Source organism: Anabrus simplex, chromosome 5 (genome assembly GCF_040414725.1).
Source record: "Anabrus simplex isolate iqAnaSimp1 chromosome 5, ASM4041472v1, whole genome shotgun sequence".
Lineage (NCBI taxonomy): Eukaryota > Metazoa > Arthropoda > Insecta > Orthoptera > Tettigoniidae > Anabrus > Anabrus simplex.
Window position 1 is genome coordinate 299471314 of NC_090269.1, and position 26079 is coordinate 299497392.

At 39.2% G+C, this 26079-nt stretch overlaps 1 protein-coding gene across 2 annotated transcripts in view; it reads left to right on the forward strand.

Annotated features, from left to right (window-relative positions):
* Positions 1–26079, forward strand: part of loco (locomotion defects) — a 308467-nt gene that overhangs the window by 210889 nt on the left and 71499 nt on the right. The window contains exons 4-5 of one of the 2 annotated variants that reach the window (XM_067147469.2): positions 6424–6657; positions 18284–18472. In XM_067147469.2, the coding sequence (XP_067003570.2) occupies positions 6424–6657; positions 18284–18472 (423 nt within the window). The remainder of the gene's footprint in view (positions 1–6423; positions 6658–18283; positions 18473–26079) is intronic. The other variant, XM_067147470.2, reaches the window with a different exon arrangement.

Below are 26079 nucleotides of genomic sequence, written 5' to 3' on the forward strand. Positions count from 1 at the left end.
TCTTGTATGCTTTTGTGAAAGCATTTAGGATGGTTGGTAGATCTTCTTCTGAGCTGGCCAGAACTACATTGTCATCTGCATACTGGAGTTCCATAACCCAGGCAGTAGAAATCTTGGCAGGCTGTCTGCTAAGGTTGAATAAACTTCCTTCAAACCTGTGCTCTGTTTGTATGCCCTGTGGTAGTTCACCTTTAACAAGGTGGAGTATGGTTCCAAGAAAAATTGATAGTAGTGTAGGAGCAATTACACATCCTTGCTTTACACCAATAGTGATCTCAAATCGTTCTCCAGGTCCATTATTCGTAAGGATGGTACCATACATGTTGTTATGGAGGAGTCAAAGGATCTTAATGAATTTCGGAAGACAGCCAATTCATGCTAAGATTTTCCAGAGAGCATCTCTATTAACCGAGTCAAATGCCTTGACAAGATCTATAAATGCCATATATAGTTGGCAGTTTTGTTCCCTGGACTTCTCATGCATTTGCCTAGCACAGAAGATCATGTCAACAGTACCATGATTGGGTCTAAAGCCACATTGTGTCTCTGGTAAAAACTTTTCTGTAAGTGGAGCTAGACAATAGGATAGAATTCTGGCTAGAATTTTTGCCAACAACAGAGAGCAAGGATATTCCACGATAATTATCGCATTGGGTTCTATCCCCTATTTTTTAAAATATGGTTGCTGTTAGTGCATCTCTGAGGTCCGCAGGCATGGTTTCCCAGTTCCAGATTTTGTCGATAAGTTTATATAAATTCTCAGTGAGGACTAAGCCACCTTCCTTGAAGAATTCAGCAGGGATTCCATCTGGTCCAGCAGCTTTATTGTTCTCTAACAGTTTGATGGCATCTTCAACTTCTTGAAGAGAAGGAGTTTCGCCAGTATGCTGCTGCATGGGTTGTTGAGGGATTTTAGTAAATATTTCCTCCTGCGCATATGTTTGTCTGTTCAGAAGTTCATGGAAATGCTCCTTCCAACTTGTAAAATGCTCCTTCAAACGGGCGTTTATGGAGCAGCTGTCTTTAAGTAGTTTGGAACCATCCTTTGATATTAGGGGATTTATACCCTGAGTAGATGGACTGTATGTAGATTTGGTGGCACTGAAAAAGCCTGTGTGTTGTTGGTGTCTGCCAGATGTTGGATCTCTTTGGACTTTAGAACCCACCATTGATTTTTAAGGACACTGGTGGCCGTTGCACAGCTGCTTTGGCTTCTTGATACTGTTATTTCTTGGGAGCTTAATTAGGGTTGTTCTGCCATGCTATGCATGCTTTCCTCTTCTTATCTATGAGGCTCTTTATTTCTTGATCATTGCCATCAAACCAATCTTGATGCTTTTTATTGATGTAACTGACCGATTCTTCGCAGGATGATAGCACTGCATATTTGAATGTCAACCAATGTTCTTTGATGCTGTCAGGATATGTACTAAGAAGATTTTCTCTTATGAGTTCGTGGAATTTGGTTTCATTGTTATTTTCATTCAAACGATCAGCGCTCAGCTTGCGCTTAGTGAGCCTTTTCTGTTTTCTTTGTTGTTCATGAACATGCAGAGCCATTACAGATTGTATCAGTTGGTGGTCAGTCCAACAGTCATCAGCACTAGTCAGTGCTCTTGTGATTAAGATATGATGTTGGTCTCGGGCACACACAATGACATAATCTATTAGATGCCAGTGTTTTGACCTTGGGTGCTGCCAAGATGTCGAAACTTATCTGTCTGTCGGAATAGGGTGTGGGCAGTAACCAAATCGTGTTCCGAGCACTTGGTGAGTAGGTGAGTCCCATTAGAGTTACATTTTTTACACTATCCTTGCCAATTACACCAGGCCATAGTTGCTGATTCCTTACCAATTCTGGCATTGAAGTCTCCCAAGAGAATGATTTTATCAGCCTTGGGTATTTTGCTTAGAAGCATGTCAAGCTGGGAATAGAATGCTTCCTTCTGGTCTTCATCTGAGGTGAGAGTTGGAGCACAAGCACTAATTACAGTGGCTCGCTGATTATTTGTGAGTGTTAGGCACAGGGTCTTTCATTAATGCCTGAAGGTTATTCATCAAGTGTGAGAACAAATTCATTCTTGATGGCAAAACCAACTCTATGAATGCGGGGATCATTAAAGTCTTTCCCTATCCAAAAGAAAGTATAACCATTGCCATGCTCTCTGATCTGTCCTTCACCGGCCCTCCTAGTTTCACTTACTGCTGCAATGTCTATGTTAAACCTTCTCAGTTCATGGGACAATTGCAGTTTGTCTTTTTGGTCGATTATCTGTATCATTGTCCATTAGAGTGCAGATGTTCTAAGCTCCAAAATTTTTATGTAACTTCTTTGAACCTCACACGGTGTTCCCTCTGGGCACAGCTTCCCAGTCGGGTTGTGTTTAGGCTGACTATGTTTAGGGTACCTTTTCTAGCCCCCTCCCCATTTGGGGTGAGCAGAGTGGATCCTGAATAGGCCTGCTCAGTCACGAATGCAGCACACTAATTGCTTTACAGGATCACACACTCGTTGCCTACGTACTGGTTTGTCGCTAGGAGCTTCTGGACTACACAACCCTGCCCCCTATCGCAGCTCCCCAATCGCCACAGGAGTTGTTACACTGGTACCGATCTTCGGAAGACGCCTGTGCGTGATATCTTTTAATGTGGCAATGCTGCTGCACATCAACAATCACACGATCCTTGTTGGACTCGCATCCTTTACCCAGTGGCATAGATACTACCACTACTAGAGGATCCAAATCTGCTGCAGCCTTCATCCGCCTTCCCGGCCTTTAGAGTTATTATTGAGTGTTCATATGCCCAGTCCGCCGTTGACCATAAGAAGTTCATCCGCCTTTAGGGGTAGTTTCCACCCCAAGGGCAAGAGAGTGGCCCAACCTTCACGATTTCCTCCACCTCTCTACAGAGCCATTGGCATGAGGGAGGGCGAGTCCTTATCCCGGGAGTCATTCGGTCGCCAGAGCCTTGTCAGTCTAAAGCAGGGTGCACCACGTGCAGGTGAGGTTGACATTTGAGTAGGACCCCTTACAGTCTCAGTTTGGAAGCAGGAGAGTAGTCCAGCTGAATGTTCCAATTATTGCCCAGTGTGTCTCCTGTCTCACACAGCAAAGGTTTTCGAGCATATTATTGATCCCAGAATCAGACAAATTGTTCGCATCGCCATCAACCAATGCGGTTTTCAAGAACTGTGGCACAGTAGATGCTATCCATGTTGCTCGCTTGCTCTTTGAGAAGCACCATAAGAAATTCAGGCACCTACACCTTGCTTTCCTCATCCTTGAGAAGGCATTATATTATGGGTTGCATGACTTGATCTGGCATGCTTTCCATGGTCATGGTGTCCCTAAGAGCTGATAGATTGGGTCAGACTGCTCTGCCACAATCCAAAGAGCCAAATACAATCAGTGGCTGAATTATTTGGTGATTTTCCTGCGGCTTTTGGTGTCCATCAGGTATCTGTACTCTCACCTCTCCTCTTCATAAGTCATGGATACTGTTACAAGAGATCTACAGAAATATGTACACTGGATGTTGCTCTATGCTGACAATGTGCTTTTGACCTCTGAGGATAAGACTGACCTACAAGTCCAGGCATGGACCAGCCACATCACAGAATGTGGACTACTGCTCAACATTAAGGCCCAGTTTATTCAATGAATGTTAAGTGTTAACACTGCTGTTAAGTAGACTCAACACACAATTTAACAAAATTGCTCTCTCATCAAGAATTGTTAACACTAACAAACTGTTGATACTTGTGTTGAATTAACATGACACCAGCCCTGTGTTAAACCTCTTAACAACTGTTAAAATTCCAAAATGGTAGCACCTAGAAGTCATACGTTTGAATCTGTATTGCTGTATGAAGACTATCTATAATCTGAAGAAGACAATGGACGACCCACTACTTTTTACAGTTATCAGAAGAAAGTTTTCTTCAAAGATGCCTAATTACCAAAGTCATAATGAATAAGGTACTAGAAGAAATTAAAAATAGGTTAGAGTTACCCACAATTGAAGCTTATCAGTGTCTCCACAGCAGCAGTTACTTATAATTCTTCGATATTATGTTTCAGACTCTTTCCATGTAATTGTAGGAGACTATGTTCATGAGTGCAAGACAAGAGAGTGTAGAATTGTGCAAAGAGTTTCTGCTGCCTTTGCGGCTTTAGCAACACATTACATTATTTTCTCCGCAGTAAAAGAATGCCCAAATATCATTCACATTAGATTGCACTGATATAAGAATATATGGAAAGTTGTGATGTAACCGTCTGTCCTTTTATTTTTCAAGCACACTCGCATACATTCAAATTAAATCTATAATAACGTTTGTCTCATATTCGTTATATTAACGCCTTTTTGCCTCTTAGTGCACATGTTTACGTCTTAGCGGTATCCACTAACCATAACCTATAATAATGTCAACCATGTATGACAAATAACCATTTCAATATACTTCTCAGAGTGCTGTACGTAAAGAAACAAAAGATGTTCACTGCCAAATACTTTCAGAAATCTCACGTATACGTGTTAATTTGTCTTTAACAATTGTTTTGTAACAATGTTGGAAATGTGTTTGTGAAACGGGAATTTTAACACAAGTGTTAAATTAATAACAATTGAAGTGTCTAAGGAGATAGGGACTATGCCACTTTGGCAAGAAATGGGAATAAATTGAGTGTTCTAAATCATTGTGTCCTCCAGAACTTAGAAACTCTGTGGCAGAATACGCAGGAGCTAAATATGCCATGCGGTTCTAGTTCACGAGATAGACAACAAATGAGAGGAAAATACTAGAAATGGCAAGTTTTGTGGCATAGCTTTCTCTCTCACTAGACCCCTCAGTTGTTACTTAACATCTGTTAAGTAAACCTTAACACAGAGTTGGAGAAACCAGGCATAAGAAAACTGAATATTTGACAGTAGATCTAAATGATCTGAATACGATTCGTATTAACGGCGTTGTCCTTCCAAAGACTATTTCAATATACTTACTTAAATATCTTGACTTTAACAATTACTGCAGATTGAACCCTCAATCCTGAAATATCAAATCGTGTGAGCAGTACATGGATGAAATGACGTCAAGTGGCTGGTGTCCTATGTGATAAGTACATTCCAGACTGGCTACAGTCTAAAGTTTATCTATCTGTGGTGTTTCCAATTACTCTGTATGGTGCAGAATGGTGGCCTTCCACTAAGGAGGTGGAACAGCGACTTGGCGTGATGGAAACAAAGTTCCTGTGATGGACATCTGGTTTGACACTTCATGATCATGTCAGCAACAATAAAGTCTGCAAGTTATGTGGAGTGGAAAGATGAGGGAAAGCCATCTCCGCTGGTATGAGCATGTGCTTCAAACTGCTGAAATAACAGTTGCAAAGACTGGATTGACATTGCTGATTGATGGGAAAAGGCCAGTAGGGCGACTGAGACAGCGTTGGCTTGATACTATACATGAAGATAGAAAAATTGCACGCTTTCATCCTGACGTGGTACATGATTGTGTAAAGTGGTGACAGACGGCCAAAAAACAGACCCCTATATATGTGGGACAAATGAAGAAGAAGAAGAATAAGAAGATTGTATATATGCATGGGCTTGGATGGTATTGGATGGTAGGAGGGTGGGATAGCCAAGTGGCATATAGTCACTGGCTTCTCAAGAAAGTGGCCACGGATTGAATTCCAGCTGAAGCCTATGGGGAGGAGGTTGAAATTACTAGCCACATCCCTGTGGTTCAAATTCTATGTAAAACTGGAGGTCCTGTGGTTATTACCATGATATAAACTGCAAGTGTATTGGCTTTTAATTTTTGATAGGATCATGCTGAAAAGAGGACAGTTTAACTTGGGAGACTAATGGAATTGTTTGTAGAGGATAAAAGTGTCAGAGGATGACAAATATGGTAGGATGAAGTTGTATACTACGATGCACTTCAGCAGAAGATGATACTGTGTTAGCTGCACATGGAGGATCATGGATTCACATAGTTATTCACGAAAGCTCTTACTGTCTAAGTTTATTTGCAAACATTTTTACAGGCATTAATTTATCTTGAAAATTTTATGTAACATGATAAGTTAGATGTCTTCCATATTATGAATAATTTTTGTTAACTTTAGGTTAAAGAAATAAAACTAACCATCTGTTTCTTTATTTTAATGCTCATATTGCTACTGATATCCATCTGTTTTGTCATTAGGTATTTTTGATCATCCTAATTTTAACCAGTTAATTAATTATTCCTATAGTTGAATGTAATATGTATTTTCTATCATGGGCTTCAATCAAACTTTGCTTTTTTGGTGTCTCCTTTGTGTTAAGCTTGCTTGTTGCAGCATGGCTGTTACGTGGTTGGAGGGTGATACTCTCCAGCTACAGCTTTGAATGCATGTTCATGACTTGTTTCAGCTGAAGAAGAGCCGCAGCGATGCCGAAGACAGGCGAAGGAAATCGCTGCTCCCATGGCATCGGAAAAATCGTTCAAAATCAAAAGACCGTGGTGAATCAGAGTATCACAAACTACGAATGCTGCAACAGAAACATGACACAGAAGATTCAGTGTCTGTGCGCAGTGATGTTTCCAGCAGCCGGTCTTCTCTTGCTTCTTGGGACCTGGCATTGCGAGGCTCCTTCAGCAGACAGGTAAAATGAAATAAATGCTTATTGTTACCTGCTGCTGTTTTGTTGGCAACTGCTTTTTTGCTTGGTTTTAAGGGAATGTGTAATATTTCATTGTCTTTATGTGATTAGGTAAGAAAACTGAGTGTGTTTATTTGATATGAACTTAGTAGTAAATGCTTGAGCCTAAAGAATGTTGACTGCATTTGTTTCCCCACCCCGCCCCACCTTGATAATGTGTCTTAGCCTCTAAGGTCGTGCAGTATCATTTGGATGTCCATCTCTTCTCACTTCTCACCATACCTGGAACTGGTCAGCCCATCCTATAAACGGCTTTCCTGTATTCTAGCAATAGTAATAATTATTCTGTTATTACACTGTACAATGCTTATTAAAGGAAAACTATTTTGATTGTTTTAATATTTTTCATAATAATAAATTAACATTTTAATAGTTTGCTTCCTCATTTTATATAGTTTTTCCTGAGATAAAGTAAAATGTTTCATGAATAGAATATTAATACTAGGGTAATCAAATATGAATTGGTCTTTTTTAAACTCCTTAAAAACAGACACAAAACTACTTAGCTTCCACTATTTACATGCTTTTTTCCACTGCACATTTCCTGATTCCTTTTCATGTTAAAAAAATGCTGGATGGGTATGACATTAACATTGGGTAATTCCTTTCCATGAAGTCTTTTTTTTAGGGGTCGTAAGAAATGGAACTTACAGTATATGGTGATACCTGTAATAAGCAGGGTGATCCTTAGCTGTCCAGTACATTTCTTCTAGTTTGGCTTGTGTAGCAGCAACTGTGTAGACCTACCATTATTGTGAAGAAACAGGACTCTGTGGATTGTAATTTTGCATGTTTTGGGATGATATGAAGAGTTCACAATAGTATGAAGCATTGACAGTTCATTATTCAAGTAGAAAATTGACATACAATACTCCTTTAGCATTCCAAAACATGGTCGTGATAACCTTGTTGGCAAACATACTGGTTTTTGCCTTCACCAGAGCTGTTTTTCCTTTTGCATGCTACTCCATACTTGACCTCTTTGTTTCAGGGGTATAGTGGTGAACCCTTATTTCATGAACACTTATTTGTGTGTCATCGTACTGAAGGTCTTAAACTCTTGAAGTGTTCCTGTGGCATATTGGTTGTTCTGGGATGATGTGTGTGAGTCAGATTATAGAAGTTGCTACCTGACTTTTCCAAAAGAAGTTGAGTCATGTATACTTGCAGCTTTGAAAGTGCTTCAGTACCGAACTGTGCCCACAATCTATGCAAGATTTCTGCAGGTTTAACATTTTCACATATTAAAAACTGAATAATTGTAAGCTACAGTTTCATGCATCTCCTGTTCAAATGGGAGGATGGAGGAACAACAGGAATAGCCTGCCCCAAGGTAGTGTGTTGGCTCCTATCCTATTTAACATCTATACAAACACCATCCATTATCGAAAGGCACTAAAAGCCTAATACTGATGACTTTGCACTCACCACCCAATCTGACAGTTTGGAAGATATAGAAATTTCTCTGAGGCATGCATTGGAAGGACTCGGAACATATTATGACCGAAACCAGCTTAAACTTGATCCCGAAAAGACTCCAGTTTGCACATTTCACTTGCGATACATTCAAGTTTCCTGGGAACTATTGGAAGGGAAAGCTACTGAACCATTGTTTAACTCCCACATATATAGAAACACTGCCAAAGCATCGGGCAAAAGGTCTGTCTGTCTGTCTGTTAGGTCATCAGCCCAGAGGGTGGTTGGATCCTCAAATAGCACCACCAAAGGTTATGCGGTTATAAGGAAACCCCAAAAACCAATGGCAGCACCAAAATGAGGCGTACTAGGCAAGATGAGGAGTGAGGTAGTTTGCCATTGCTTTCCTCACTGGGTCAGAAAGTACTATTGCAGCACGACTGACCCTATGAGCAGCACCTTTCATAACAGTCAGATGCACTAGTCATGCTTGAATGTCATTACTCGGCACTACCCATACCCCAGCAACTTCCATATTGTCACAGCCATGGATGTTGACTGGGACTTCGGTGGAAGCTACACTTTACTCTGGCCTGTGCCAAGAGATGGATGTAAAAGTACTGTATCCATCAAGAAATGACAGCAGGCAGTAGGCAAAAGGTATCCACAAGAAACAACATTCTTTGCAAGTTGACAGGCATTACTTAGGGAACTCAACCACAAATCCTTAGAACATCAGCTTTAGCCCTGTTACTTTGCAGGTGAATATCCCAGTCCGGTGTGGTATAAATCAGCCCATACACAACAGGTTGACACTACTCAACGAAAGCTGCAGAATCAGAAGCGTACTCCTGTTGAGAAAATCCACTGCTTAGCTGGTATTGCTCCTGGGGAGATAAGGAGAGAGAATCAGCAATCAAGGAAGGATTTAAGATATCCACATGATAAACGCACCCACTATTTGGATATTTCCCTGCCCAACATTGCCTTAAATCTAGGAAAAGCTTCCTTAGGACAACAGTCAGTCTCGACATGTATGCTGATATCACTAGAACGAAAATACAGAAGGAAAGAACTTGTCATCTCTCCAACTGGATAACCCCAAAAGAAAGCCTCCCTCCTGGCCACAAGGACAGGACTGCATGGAAGGCTATCATTAAACTATGAACTGGAGTCAACAGAAAAAGCTGAACTTGCAGAAATGGGGGATTTTGAGTGACTCTCTTCTCTGTGATTGTGGGGAACCAGAGACAGCTCAATACCTTTACTGGTGCCCCTTGTGTCTAACATTGTGCACAATGGAAGATTAATACTTGTCAATCAAATGCTGTTGATGCATCTCTTACTGGGCGCAGAACATTTAATAGGATAAGGGCTACCTGGCAATCAGGCTTTCTTAATGGTTCAATTGACTTATGTCTCGGTGTAATGAATTTATAATGTTGGGTTTAGAAAAGTTTGAATACTGTATTTTTGTAAATAATTCATTGTACTGTATCTTAATTTTATGTATTTTACTTCTTACTGGTAATCATCTGTGTTGTATTTAACTGGTGCTTCTTATATGAATAAAGACAGACTTATTATCATAACAGTGAGAGCAGTGTCTGTTGAAGCAGGTGTGCAGTACAGAGGGCCACCTAAGCACTCTCAACAAATGTACACTTTAATTAATGGCATATGGCCTCCGGAGAGGCCTGGTACAGGTCCTTATAGGCGACTTGCGTGTCTTTGAAAATGGAGCCCTACCTAAAATAAATTCTAAAGCTGAAGACGGTACAAGCACCAAGTCTGCAAGCCAGAGGAATCAATTAAAGAATGTTAAAATCCCCAACCTGGCCAGGGGTAGTGTTTGATCCTTTTCCAAAATCTGTACAGATATTCAAGAAGAGAATAAACAACAACAAAGATAATAAATTAAATGTTAGAGGGCATTCGACCAGTGCAGGATATTGTAAATAATAAATGTGTGTGATTAAATTAATTCCATCCCCTGGTCTAAGGAGTTTGGACAGCCCAAGTAGGGGACTGCCTGTAGGGGTGAAGTACAGTGGGGACTTCGAGGGCCCTGGGACCGCTACGGTAGCTGTGAAGGCCCTTCAGGAACTCTGAAAAGTGGTGGCAAAAGGGGCTCTGGTTAAGACGCAGCAGGTCGTTATGCTACTTAGGTTCCAAAATGGGTAAAATATAAATATGTAAATAAATTCAGTGTTAATTTTAATCTTATACCAGTTGTATAGTATTATTAGAAGTAATTTCACATACCGTACTGTATATGAGTTGACTATGTTTGTAAGATATTATAAGTAGAATTTTGTAAACAATATAAATTTATTAAGGATGATGTGTGTGTTTAATAGAAAAAATTATTAGCGTAAATTGTATAATATTGTATTCTAGGAAAATTTTCTTCGTCTCCTGTTAATATAAAATTTAGTGCTTGACAATAATGTAATGTACTGTATCCATCAAGAAATGACAGCAGGCAGACACCTCATTTGCAAATAAATAGATTTTGATTTTTTTGATTTTGAAGAATAAACCCAGGACCATATTGGACCAAAAACCAGCATGCTGTCCATTTAGCCATAGAGCTTGACAACTGTACACTCATCCACATTAATGAGCATTAAAGTATAACACGCCAGTTTCAAAAGTTTCATTCCTATTTGATCCTCTCTCATATGTGGCTACAAACACCCTGTCCTCCATTATGCGCATTCAGTACTTTGTTCATCATCTCGCTGAGAATGAACAGTAAAATTTGACATTATTTTAAGTCTATAATGTAGTTAGACACTGATTGTAAGGCTAGAAGTGGAGTACTCATGTAGTCAAAGAAAGACCAAGCAAGTTGGCTGCACGGTTCAGGTCACTGGGTGGGACAGTGGGATGCATTGATGAAGGGAATGCTGGGTCTTTACCTTGATTGAGGCTATGAACACTACCTTTGTAATCCTGGCCCTTCCCAACCAAGCATTGCCAATAACCTTTGATGTGTTAGTGCAGCATTAAACCAGAAGCAAAACGTAAACAGCAAAAGATAAAAAAATCCAAGAGGAAAGCCAAACTTGAATTTCTGAAATATGGACAGTAAATGAATAGGCAGGAGGTTATTAGGCTGTCTAAACAGTAGATAAAAGAGATGGGCTAAAATCTGGAGAAGGAGTGTTCATCAGGAATGTTATAACTCTCAACATAGTATCATTTAGACATGTGAAGGATTGAGTGATGAAAGTATTTTTTGCTAGTGGTTTAACGTTGCACTAACACATTTTGGCAACACAAGGATGGAAAAGGGCTAGGATTGGGAAGGTAGTGGCCATGGCCTTAATTAAGGTACAGCCCCAGTATTTGCCTGGTGTGAAAATGGGAAACCCAGAAAACCACCTTCAGGGCTGTCGACAGTAGGATTTGAACCCACTATCTCCCAGATGCAAACTCACAGCTGCGCTGACTGTGTGCCCAAATCACTCAGTGATGTAGGTATATTTGTGGTTGTGGTAATTAGAGCTTGGATTCTCTTTACTTGTTTGGTGTGAAGGTGGCGGTGCGGATGAGTCAGACATCTTTTTTGTAGGCTCTGTTTGATGTAGTAGAGGGGTCAGTTGCAGAGATAGTACAATATTAATGGATTATTGTAGTGCTAGGCTTAGAAATGGAACAGATGAGTACAGATAGGCTGTGGGTAAGTGAAGAAAATATGCAGTAATATTACTGACTAAGGAACATTTAGATATTCAGGAGGGTTTTAAATGATGCTGATAACCACCTGACTGAATTGAATGCATGCACTGGTGAGCAAAACACAAGGATAAAACAGATGTCCATATGTTAAATTTCAAAGGAATTTTGTGAATATGGGGAAAAATAACATCATAAGTCGTCTTGTTACACGGCAGTGGTCCCCAGAAGAGGATATGAACCCTTGTGAAGACTGTGCATGTGTTTCATTGCGTGTCCATACACGTATGAGATTGTCATCCTTACCTATTCTGCTTATAGCACTGTCTTAATCTGGGAGATATTTTGCATTGGGTGTTGATATGCTGTTTGACACAGGAAAAAATATAGGAGCTAATTGAAATGGAATACTCTTATTGAATTTCTGTTCTGGAATTGTACTAGTCATTCTTTCCATGTGTGTTTGAGATTTTGATCTGGGGAGCAGGCCATTTAGTCTTTCTGCTTATTGTCCTCATTTTCCTACAGCTATTCTCCAACTGTAATCCGTATTTACTTTAATTTTTGTATCTGGATTACACAACGTCCATCCAAACCATAGTTGTGTTGACTGTGTTTTCATTTGCAAGTTGACCTAGATTCATGAAAGTCAGCAAATGCTGGGAGTCCTGCATTATCCCACAAAAACACTGGGTGTTTTCTCATTCTGGGAATGTCCCCCATAACTCTAAAATTTAGTTTTGCATTTTTAAACCCCTGTGCATAGTTAGTTCTAAGTTTTCCGTACAGGGAATGGCAAATTATGTTCATGCAGTAGCTCTTCCTTTAGTGGAACGATGGGAAACTGGTTCTCGGCTCTGCCATTTCTGAAGCCAGCTAGCTTCCCTGCTTCCTTTTAAAGACAATGTTCTTGCCAGAAAGCTATGATGACATATTAAAAATACCGCCATTGTTATTGGGACGTATTATGGCCTTTAAACATAAAGGTGAGCGCTGCACTCACTAGCAAGTAATGGTGCATATTAAGACCTAATGAGTAATGCACCGAGTTCGATAGCTGCAGTCGCTTAAGTGCGGCCAGTATCCAGTAATCGGCAGATAGTGGGTTCGAACCCCACTGTCGGCAGCCCTGAAGATGGTTTTCTGTGGTTTCCCATTTTAACACCAGGCAAATGCTGGGGCTGTACCTTAATTAAGGCCACGGCCAATTCCTTCCCATTCCTAGGCCTTTCCTATCCCATCGTCGCCATAAGACATATCTGTGTCGGTGCGACGTAAAGCAAATAGCAAAGAAGGAAGAAAAAAAAAGAGTAATGCCGGGTTCCGCGACGGTATATGCAACAAGATTGTAACATCTGTGCATGATACACCCTAGGATAAGAGTCTTCTAAGCTTAATTAATTTGATTATATGGATATTGGCTCCGGTAAATGTGTACAGGTAACAAGCTGACAGCTACGTGATTATGGTGTGGAAATTAGCATTCCCTAAACTGAAGTCATATTGGTTGGAAAGAAACTAAAGAAGATTGAATTGAATTTCAAGTACTTATGGTGTGTATTCTCTCAGGATGGCAATGTACAAGTAGAAATGGAACTGAGGTGTAGTAATGCCAATGTTAATAGTTCAGACAAAATATATTTACGTTGCTGTGTTTCACTGTTACTGTGATGTACACAAGTGAACACCGTATTTATTTAGATTATCATATTCATAAACTGGAGGTAACAAACATGCATGTAAAGAATAATGGCAGAAAATTATTTGTTATAAAGAAACTAGCAGAACATACCTGTCGTCATTGGTGCTGTCATAAACTTCTGTTTGTGCCCATCATTGACATGTTACTTTTTTAGCAGCATTCCATAACTCTTATGATTAAATCATTAAAAGCAGAATCTAATCATCATTGCCTTGGTCTCCTTTACTTCTCTTACTCTTCACAGTAGCGGAGAAACTATTACATTTTGATTCCATTTTTGCCAGATTAAACTAGGAATTATTAAAAAAAAAAAAAGAAATTTGTACAAGCCCTGTTGTCTTATCAGCTGATTCTTTCCTATATTTTCTTTAATTATTAACAAAATTATTAGCGGAAATACTCACAAAATGTTGTTCATCCCGGATAACTGATTTGTATAGCGCCAAAGCAAGTAGGGGACACTATGCATGTGCTGTAAGGAAGGGTAGCAGGGTACATCCTTTTGCTAAGGTCTTGGACATGGAGGTATGATTCACCCGCTTGTCGTGCGCATTCGTCAGTTTGCAAGTCTCTTCAGTGTTTGTTAGTTTCATAGTGTGTAGTCAAATACTAAATTATTTTAATTGTATGATCACGCCGTACTTTTATTTAATTGTAATAAATGTGTAATTTTGTTCCTATGGTGAAAGCTTTATTGTATAGCATTAAATGAAAGCCTCACAAAAGTATTATTACCGCACTTAAATTGGTAAACTGTGAAGCTCTACCTCTCTCTAAAAATTTTCTCACAGAACATAAAAAAGCTTACCACTTTGTAGCTTTTTTTCAGTATGGTTGAAATAACCCCTCCACCCCGCCTCTCAACCGCTGTATCCAGCAAACCCAGGTACTGTTTGATGTCTGTATTTTTTTTGCCTCCGCACTTTTAATTCCCAATCGCTGCTATTGACCCTCCAAGGCCCAGTCTATAGTTCTCCTAGGTAAACCTATCCTTTTCCATTAGCCTCTAATGACCCCACCACCAAAGCTGGTTATGTACAGCTTCATACACAGAGTTGATTCTAACTTAGCCTTTATATCTTCATTTTGAGTATCTTGTTGCCATTCTTCCTGCCTGTTTGTACCAGCAATTATTCTCGATACTTTGAACTTGAAAAAACTTTCACTCTTCATTTCCTAATTTATTATTTTTTTTTTTATTTTATTTTATTTTTTTTTTGATATATTGTGTTTTTAGGTCTATATTTTGAAATGTATCATAGTTACAGAATGAGAATGTTTGTGCAAAATTTCACAAAATTCCGCTCAGTGGTTTATCATTTAGAAGACAGACCATCGTTTCAGTTTTTATATATTGTATAATAAGATGACATGTCCTGACTGACTGACCTACTGACTCATCCGTCATCGCAGAGCCAAAAGTACTGGACATAGAAGAAATGAAATTTTGGGGATAAATTTATATTACAGTGCAGGTGCTCACTAAGGGAGGATTTTTGGATATTCTGTCGCTAAGGGGTGAAAAGGCGGAAATACATTTTTGAAATGAGTATACAGTAGGCCCTTGCTAATCGGACATATCTTAGACTATTAAGTTGTCCGATTACTGGAATTGTACGACTATTGGAAGTAATCCAAAATATCAGAGTCTGGCATTTAAAAACACACAATTTGATTAGGCTATAGAGTTTAATATAAAGCAGGGTACATTTATTGAAAAACTATACTTTTAAAATGAAGTAAAATAATAATATGTATTATATGTATGTACTGTTCTCACATGTTTTAATTTTACTGTAAATGAAAAAACTTATCTATTGTAGATTGTTTCTTCCCTTTATACATTTTTACAAGTACATCACTCTTCAACTTTCTTTGCTGCGGAGTTTTCTTCTCCCCATTTGATACAGGTTTCAATGGCAGAGATGCATCTTCAGTTTTTACAGTTGTCTTCGGTAACACCTCGAATGAGTCTTCAGCTTCTTCTCAGTTTGATGAATCTAGCTCTGGTATCATTTCATCATCTGTAATTGCCTCTTAAAAGTCGATATTTTCATCACACCACTCTTGAATGTCGACTCATTGAAGCTGCGTCTTGGGTCTGCTTTACTGCTGACTCTATCAAGTCTGCTAATGATATTAAATCTTCTGGATCAAAAGAATCTTGCCGTTCTTCAGCTGAGTCCAGTGAAGGTCATAACTTCTTCCACGATGATCTTATTGCTGGTTGAGGTACAGTATTCCAAGCTGCTGCAACCATGAATACTACGTCTTTCAAGTTGATTAATTTCAAAGTCACAGTGATGCCATCATTACAGTTAACATTCTCAAACAATTTTTTTTTTTTTTTTCCCACCATTTCATTTATGTTTTGGTCCATTGGTTGTAACAGGGGAAGTGCTGTTTGGAGGCATGAAAAGAGCCTTAATGCATCCATTTTTTTTTTTTTTACATTAACATGTCATTTGGTCCATGTCCTAGTGCATTATCAAGGACAAGTAGCGCCTTTTCAGGTAAATTTCTTTTTTTGAGAAACGAGCGTACTTGGGGTACAAAATCAGTATGAAACCATTCATGGTAGATTTCTTCTGTCATCCATGCCTTATTTTGACCTTTATAAGTGACAGGCAAATTTACGTTTTTAAATGACTGTGGATTCTTAGCCTCACCAAGAACCAGAAGTTTCAATTTGTGTGTTCCAGTGGCATTTGAGCAGGGTAAAATTGTTATTCGGTCTTTTGGAACTTTGAAACCAGGTGCACAAGCTTCATTTTGATTAACATAACTTTTTTGTGGTAATAATTTCCAAAACATTCCAATTTCATATGCATTGTACACCAGGTCACCTGTAAGACCTAGTTCATGTACATGCTCTAGAAAATGTTTAATAAACGGCACTACAGCTGCATCGTCACTAGACAATTTTTCTCCAGTCACAGTCAACAGACGAATACCATACCGCACTTTAAATTTTGCAAACCAACCATCACTTGCTTTAAAATCATCTTTTCCATACATTTTGTTATAAAAAATTAAAGATTTTTCTTTTAACAATTCAGCATTAATGAGGCTGTGGCGAGCACGTTCTTTTATAAACCAAGAGTAAAGTGCCTCTTCCATCTTAGAAAATTCACCTGCTTTCACAGTTTTCCGTAAAGAAGAACCTCCTGCAGCATCTTTTACAAACTTCTCAATGTTCTCTCTGCTACTCTTGATCAAGTAGATGGTAGTGTGTGGACTATTATGTGTTTGAGCTATGTTAGCAACCTTCTCTCCCTTGTGCAACGTTCTTAAAATCTCCATTTTAAGACTCGGTGTTAGAGTCTCATGTTTCCGTTTGACCGTTGACATTTCACGAAAATCTACTTTAACTGTACAGTATATTGTACTTTTATTTACGTAAACTCCCGTTAACACTAAACACACTGAACTAAACTGTAACACTTACAATCACTTAACAGTTAAGTACACACGCACTAAGGTTATGATGCTACACTTCGCTGAGACTGACACTGCCTAATAATAACCTATCTGTAGTGGCGCCTAGCAGCAGGAGTGGTATAGGTGGAGTGCAGTGAACTTGCAAGTGTTGAATATTTTAATGAGGCTGCTTATATATCAAAGACTGAAGGCGTTACAGACTTGAAAATTGGTATTTGGAATCTCCTCTAAAAATAAACATGTATTTTTTTGTTGTTTTTGGAAAATCCACTGGGGGCCAGGGGAACTGATAAAGGGGTTGAATTCTTTATGGGGATACTTATACCTCAAAAACTGAAGATGTTACAGATGTGGAAATAGGTATTTGTAGTCTCCTTTAAAAATAAACACTTTTTTCCCCCGATGTGTGAGAGGAATGTTTCTCACATGCACAGTTCTATGTCGCATGTTCCAGAGTTAGCTCCGCCAGTAGCCTGGTCATTGTAGCCCCAAAAGACAATACCACAAATGTGGTTTACAAAGAGGTTCTGGGATAAATGAAACTCAATTTTTTGGTGAGTTTTTATACTTTAGGGATTTTCAGATAATGTATTAGTGCATTACCGAGGAACGATCACTTTTATCAAATTACAAAATCCATGCAAGCGAAGCCACGGGTAACAGCTAGTACTGTATATAAATGAAAACTAATTTAGGAATTAGCATGTGAATGAAGCTGTAAAAAAGGACCAACTTCAGTGGTTGGGTCGGGAGCCAAATAGAAACCTATGAACTCAGCCTTGGAAGGGAAATAAAGCATAAGGAGACATAGGAAATGAGCTCAAGGTATGAGGGGTAGAAATAGAAGAGACTTCAGCTCTAGATGGGCATGGGAATTATGGAGATGTTAAGTTTATTAACAGAGGTTTGTGGAATGAATGCCAAAAGGCATAACAGTCTCTTGAAAGCATATGTATGTAATTATTAACAATCCTTTCTGCCTTGCCTTTAGTTGGTTATTTTTCTTACTGTTTGGAACTTTCACCTTGCTGTTGTCAGTTGGTGGCTGTGGCAATCTGAACTGTTTGTACTGTTGTTTTGTTTAATTACAGAGTATGTTGCAAATTTTAATTTGATGTTGTATAAGTAGTACCTACCTCTTTCCTTATAATAGTTGGTGAGCTGCCTGACCAAGAGAGCCATTCTCTCTCCTGTGTGATCATGCTATTTGTACTGTTGTGTTTTTTAATTAGAGTGCCATGACAGGTACTGTACGTCATAAATTCCGTGTCATATGAGTAATGCATACCTGTTTTTTTTTTTTTTTTTTTTTTTTTCCTGTCATAGTCGGTGACATCAGGTGAGCTGCCTGACAGAGAGAGCCGTTCCCTCTGCCGTGTGATCTTGCCAGATGGAGCCACCACAGTTGTACAGACACGCAAGAATGAGACCGTTAGGGGCTTGGTGAAACGTTTGCTGGATAAGCGTGGTCTCCATTACACTTCATTTGCAGTATATGATGGAAATTCTCCTAAGGTAGTATTCCAATTGTGACCAGGTCAGTTATTATTATTATTATTATTATTATTATTATTATTATTATTATTATTATTATTATTATTATTATTATTATTATTATTATTATTATTATTATTATTATTATCTATACTAATATTATAAAGAGGAAAAATTTGTTTGTTTGTAACGAATAGACTCAAAAACTACTGAACCGATTTTAAAAATTTCTTCACCTATAGAAAGCTACATTGTGAGTGAGTAACATGGCCTGTATTTTATTTTCAAAACAATGCAAAGTGGGTGGCAAGGGGGGGGAGGGGGGAGAGGGATACAAAAATAATAGGCTAATATAGGCAAAATATTGAATTTGTCATATAAGGACGAGACAAAGCTCAATTTAATCCTCTTGACGCAAAGAACAAAACTTGGTAAGCCCTGTGGGCCCGAAAACCATGTTTTAAGGTCCTAAAACCAACCGTTACGGAGATTTTGGCACCACTGTACCCCTGCTATAGGAATCGGATAAAGCAATGAACTGCCGTAACCATGGCAACGTCAGCTCCAGGATTCTACAGCAGCGAGATTATGCATGTACGTTTGGGCATACCTGCCAACCAAAATTGATACACATATGACTTACTATCTGAAAAAAATAAACTGTTGTGTAAGACGCTCATAGCACTCCTTTGGGCGGTGATGGAAAGGGAGTGAAGTATAAAAATAATAGCCCCGGAGATCTCCATAGTACAGTGACCAGCGGTTGCCAATGGGCCTCCGTTTTTACTTACTGGCTTAGGTTTCAGCATTTTGTGGAGTCTGTTACCTAGAGTTTAAACTATTTTCTATCAAATCATGGAGTAGTAGGATCACTGATGTTATTAGTGCCTATATTTTGGTCCACTTTTATGATCATTGTAACCATGGAAACAACCTATATACTGTACACAATTGTCAAGACTTGAAAAAATTTCTCAACATTTATACTCAGATTCATTATATGATGTGCGACATGAGTGACAAGCCCTGAGAATTATAATTCTCGATAATTATAGTAGTTTCTTTTATGCATCGCGTATTTCCTTTATCATTTGTAATAGTTATGAAATGTCGGATCAAACAAATACATTCAATAATATTTATATTTGTGGTACTATGTGGCGAAAGTATACTTACACTACACCTGCAGCTTTGCGAAGGGAGCAGGTATATCTAGGTGGGAATGAAGGAAAAACATGGTAGCAAAAGATCTTAGAGGTCGACGCTAATTAGGAACTAATATTTAGAGGCCCCCATGAAGAAAAGAAGAAGAAGATACACTATAATTCCAAACATGACAAATAATTTCTACGTACGGTACTTAAGTAAATACACCAGTGATATAAATATCTAATGAAGTCAGTCACACCGATAGTATGAGTAACTAAAGCCAGTTTCTGATAATCCATACGAAGAACGGGTACTTCTGGTAGTTGTTGTTGTTGTTGTTGTTGTTGTTGTTGTTATTATTATTATTATTATTATTATTATTATTATTATTATTATTATTATTATTATTATTATTATTATTATTATTATTATTATTATTATTGATTTCATTCATGCTCTAAAGGCTGAGCTTTGTTGCTACAACCACAGAGTTCTGTCTTGAGCAGTTTGCTTTAGCTCTAAATAAGAGGCACAAATCATTCTGGTTGTCAAGATTTTGAAATAGGACTCTCTTTGGTTGTCCTCTTCCCTTTTTGCCTCTTGCCAAAATCTTTTCCTTGAAGATGTTGCAATCGAAGTTGTCATGTCTCAAATGTGACCCATGATTTTCGCCTTCCTTCTTTCAGTCTCTTTAACATTGGAGAGGGTGCGTAAATATAACCTCGGGAGGTCAGGAAAAAAATAGTACAAATTAAGCAAGAACTATTTGTAATGTTACAGAACTAGTAAATTTTGCACCAACTTTTAAGCGAGGTAATTTTTTACAATACAAAAATTGTTTGTTAAACAATTGACGTTCATTCTGTGTCATCACTAGATTCGTGACTTTCCGTTCCGCATTGAACACGTCACTGTGTAGTGTTTTTTGCAGATATGTCGCTGGCATACACGACATCTACTCCTGGTTTTTCTGGTTTTCTTTTTTTTGTTGCAGTAGGCATATCTTGCAGGTCTTTCTAGTTCTTCTGGAGCTGCAGAGGGCTGCTCTTCTTCAGGCAATCCTAACATTTGGCAAATGTTCCTATTTTTGGCCCCATACGGAAAGTTTGAATAGCATTGCCTTCTTGCAAATATTGCACGCATAGCTGTTGACTTAGTTCTTTCAAATAATCATGCCTTTGCATGCTTGTAAATAATATATGAATTAATTCCAGTAATGTTCAAGATAGTAAAAAACAAACTGAGTAATGCTCTTTATAAGTCTTTCTATTTCTCTTTTCCTATTTCTATCCATGAGGAGTTGGATTTCAGTATATATGAAGGCACGATTTTACATGAAAATAAAACTGACACATTCTTACTATATTAACTGAAAAAATAAAATAAAACTTAATTCATAAACATGCATACGTCATGGGGCGCGCCAGGAATTTTAGACCGGATCTGACAAACAGTGCACTCAGGCTGAAAATGAGGAGCGTGAGGGGTGAATTGTTTACACACACTGATAGTGGATGACTCAGATGTAAGGTACTCACCTATTTCTTGGAGAAGCTGGATATTACTTTTCTTTTATGTCGTACTTATTCAGGTCATTCTTCTCCATATTCACATGTGTCACTTCCAGTCTCCGTTTTTAGTGTTTCCCCAGTGTCCAGCTTTCATACATATACGTGAGTACACTCCTGAGAAAGTGGAGGTGTTAGAACACTATTGTACTTAAACATGTCAGGTCCGCAACCTAATAACTGAAAAATCGATGAATCCCTGATTCCAATGCAAGGCATATTTACTTGGGAGTTACATCACAAAGAAACGGAGTGGAGGCCTAGTGGTCACCGCACTTGTCTGCGAACCTCGTAGACGTGAGTTTGAGTCTTGTCGCAGCTATAATTATTGTACAAAATAAATTAATATTTGAGAGGACGTTAAGATAAAAATTGGAACAAAAGTATTATGCAAATTGCAGTACACCTTATTTTCTGCCTGAAATTAATATAGGCCTAAACGTTCTCTTAGTTACTGCTGGACCTCTTTGTATTTATTATTATTATTATTATTATTATTATTATTATTATTATTATTATTATATATAATTCACTGGGGCCATCAAGGACCACGTTAAGTCTTGTTGCATTTGACACTGAACTTGGCCTTCTTTAGAACCCAAATTTCCCTCGTTCTTTGTGAGTGGGCCTGCTTACGCTCCTCTGTCCAAGGGGCACCGTGTCTTCTCTTCGGTTGCTCGTCTCGGTTTAACCCGTTCCTCAATATTTTCTTGCGGAAGAGATCTCTGTTAAGGGCGTCTTCAGCTGAGATATGTAGCATTTGCAGGTCTTCTTTGGTATTTCTAAACCAGGGATTTGTGGTTTTGGGGTTTGAATCAAAAAAGTCAAATATTTCTTTAGTGAACTTTCTTCCGTCCATTCTTTTCAGATGACCGTAAAATCGTGCCCGTCTTTTTCTGATTGTGTCGGTAATTTTCTCTATTTTGCTGTAGACTTCCTTGTTGGATCTCTTTTGATGGATTCCATTTCTGTACTTTGATCCCAAGATTCCTCTCACAATTTTGTGTTCTCTTTTCTCCAGTTCTTCAAGGAGTCCTTTGTTGGCATATAGAGACAGGGTTTCGGCTGCATATAGAACTACTGGCTTCAGAACTGTTTCATAGTGACGTATCTTGGTGTTTTGGGAAAGGCATTTTTTGTTGTAGATTGTGCGGGATGTTTGGTAGGCTATTTCCAGTTTGCGTACTCGCTCCTGAAGTGCTTCTTTGTCCAGTCCATTTTTCATGATTATCTCACCCAGGTATTTGAATTTGTCTACTCGGGTGATGTCCCCGTATTTTGTATGGAGTTTTGGTGGAGCCTCTTTGATGTTAGTCATTACTTCTGTTTTCTCAAACGATATCTGCAAACCAGTTTGTTCGGCAATTTCCTTTAAAATTTCAACTTGAGCTCTAGCGGTTTCTATGTCGTTTGAGAGAACAGCAATATCATCGGCAAATGCTAAGCAGTCTGTTGCGATCCCCTTGGATTTGGTTCCTATTCTCAATGGACTGTAGTTGGTTTCCTGTAATCTCACCCGCCAGGCTCTGATGATCTTTTCAAGAACACAGTTGAAGAGTATCGGGGATAGCCCATCACCTTGTCGGACTCCTGTTTTGATGTCAAAGGAATGCGAGAGACATCCGTGGAACTTCACCTTGGATTTTGTATCGGTCAGGGTGGCTCTAATTAATGCCAGCAGTTTCAAATCAGCTCCAAATTCATTTAAGATGTTTAGCAGGACTTCCCGGTCAATGGAGTCGTACGCTTTCTTAAAGTCCACAAAGACAGACACATACTGCTTGGACCTTCGTGTACAATATCTGATGATCGTTTTGAGATTTTGGATCTGTTCAGCTGTTGAGCGACCTTTTCTGAACCCTCCTTGGTATTCACCTATTTGATGTTCGACTTGTGCTTCCAAACGCTCCAGGATGGCAAGTGATAGAATTTTGTAAGTCACGGGTAGCAAAGATATTCCTCTGTAGTTGTTGATGTTCTTCATGCTGCCTTTTTTGTGTAGTGGATGGATCAAAGCTATTTTCCAATCTTCGGGTAGGGTCTCCTTGTTCCAAATTTCTTCTATTTGCTTTTGCAAGATATCAAGTGATTCCTCTGGGGCATATTTCCATAGTTCTGCTACTACTGAGTCTTCACACGGCGCTTTATTTTTTTTTAGACGGGCATTGTGGCGCTTGATTTCATCTCTGTCGGGTGGTCTGGAATCTGGGTACCTGAGTAAGGGTTCCTTGGTCTCAATGGCGCTTTGCAGTGTAGAGCAATTAAGTAACTTCTTGAAGTAATCTGCCAGAATGCTGCAATTTTCTTCATTTGACGTCGCCAGTGTGCCGTCCTTTCGCTCAAAGCATAGAGATGGTGGTTTATAGCCAGTGAGTTTGTGTTTGAAGGCTCTGTAGTACTCTCTGCTTTCATTCTTCCTAAAGTTTTGTTCTATCTTTTCAGTGAGAGATTTTTCGTATTTAAGTTTCTCAGTTCTGAACACCCTAGCTGCGTGGGCACGTTGGGTTTTGTAGGTTTCCCAATCATTTTCTGATTTTGTAGAGTAGTACTGTTTCCACGCATTGAGTCTTTCTTGGAGGACTGATTCGCAGGTACCATTCCACCAGGCATGCATTTTGCTTCTCTTGATTTCTGCAACGTCTTTGGCGGCCGCAACAAGGAGACTTTTGGTGTTGTTAAAGTCACAGTCATTTGGTCTAGCCTTCTCCTGGAACTCCTCGACCCTTTGCCGAAGTTTATCGTTGTCGAAGCATGTGATCTGTTTGGTTGTCTTCCTTGTGTTTGCGGGAATTGGTTTGAATTTGATAAGAGACATATAATGATCTGAGGCCACATTGATGCCTTTCTTTACCTTCACATTCATAATCTCAGGGCTGTTTCTCCTGGAGATTGCAACGTGATCAATTTGGAACTCTCCGAGAGCTTGGACGGGAGAACGCCAAGTCATTTGCTTTCTGGGTAGATGGCGAAAGTAGATGACCTGCAGGTTGTGATTTTCGCAAATGGACACCAGTCTTTTGCCGTTGGGATTGGTTCTTTTGTGAGCAGGGTAATTTCCTATAACTTTCTTGTACTTCTGTTCACGACCTAGTTGGGCATTGAAGTCACCCAAAAGAAGCTTGACATGGTGTTTGGGGATTTTGTTTAATTTTTCATCCAGTAGGTCCCAGAAATTATCAACTTCGTCTGGATCAGACTTGTTCTTATCGTTTGTAGGAGCATGTGCGTTAACTCTTCGTCCGGCTCCGTCTGTGTAACAACACGTTCACATGCTGCTCAAGGTTCAAATTGAAGTGGGAAGTCATCTCTAAATACATCGCGATCTTACATGATCAAAGTAAACTTCCCTGGAACCACCTAATATCTAAAGGAACAAATGTCATTCACATAGACAGCATACAACTGTAAAAATTCACCCGGATGCACACAGACTGAATTATGTAACGAACAGCCGGAATTTTAAGAATTTTATATCATACCAATTGTATCATAATTTTATCGTATTTCATGTATCACCACATTAATTGTATGTTATTTTATAATGTGTTAAAATGTGTTTTAGATGTTTTAGGAATGTATATCTTGTTTTAATTTGTACCCAAGGCTGATGATGGCACATAGATGCCGAAACTGGTACCATTTGACTATTTGACATGTGATTGAATCACAATAAAACGTCATTGTATTGAATAGGTGGACCTTGAAAAGAATTTAACTTTGTTGTAATCCCACTTCAATACGGAACCAATGAAATTCATAACTATAAGTGCGTTAACTAGGGCGTAGGTTTTGTTCGCGCATTTAATTGTGAGTATAGACAATCTGTCATTCACAGGTTTGAAATTTGCAACCGATTTAAGGATCTTGGTTCTAACAGCAAACGCGGTTCCAAGCATCACAGCTCCTCTTTGCGCTTTGCTCTTGAAAAATCGGTAGCCTTCGGATTCAAAAATCTCTTCATCCGGGTACCTTGTTTCCTGTAGGGCCATTATGGATATATGATTTTCGTGAAGAGCTTTGGTGAGGGTTTTCAGCTTGCCAGTTTGTGTAAGTGAATTTATGTTGAAAGTTGCTAGAAAGGTTTTAGATTTTGGCCTGAGTTTTTGACTCTTCGGGCTACACCGAGACGCTCCGACTCGTCTCTTGCATGATGTCGAGTCTCCCCCAGAATCCGAACGAGACTCGTGCGCCGTGGCATTCACAGCGAGGGATTTATCCGAAGATTTACCCCCTGGGGTATGTTTCTTGAAATGTTGTGCCATCATGCTTTTTGACTTGACTTTGCTTTGGACGGGTACCCATCCTTTTACAACTAGGGTTGTTAGGCCTAGAGGTTGCCTCAAGATGTTTTCTGGCTTCTGGTCATTTACCAGTCTTCGCCGTAACCCTGGCAAGGGACCAGTTTTTTTTTTCACGGTGGTATTTTATTTCCCTACTACCCTCTGACTCTGCTGGCGGCAGAACCAGCGAGCTTCCCCAATTCCAATGGGACACGCCCGATGGAGGAAACCGGTAAATCCCCACACGGGTATTATTATTATTATTATTACTACGTATGGACCCACCGGATCACACAAAGCTCTAACGATTCTGTTTTCCGAGTTGTCAAACAGCTCTCATCCTTTCTCCGTGGATCCTTTTTCGTTCTTCTGTCCACTTTGCTCCAGTCTTCTTTTTCACTTCGTTCTCTAGTTGCACTTTCTATCCATTAATTTTTTTCCTATAGATGTTTCTGTCGGCTGTGTCAGTTGAGTTCATCTGGGCTTTTTCCAGATCCTTCTTCACTTCCAGTACTCATGGGATATTTTTTAGATGTTCTATGTAGGTGAGAATCTTGTGTGTCAGTCTACTTGCCGGCAGTCTGCGCACGTGCCCATAAAATTTCAGACGTCTTTTGCGGATGTCTGCTGC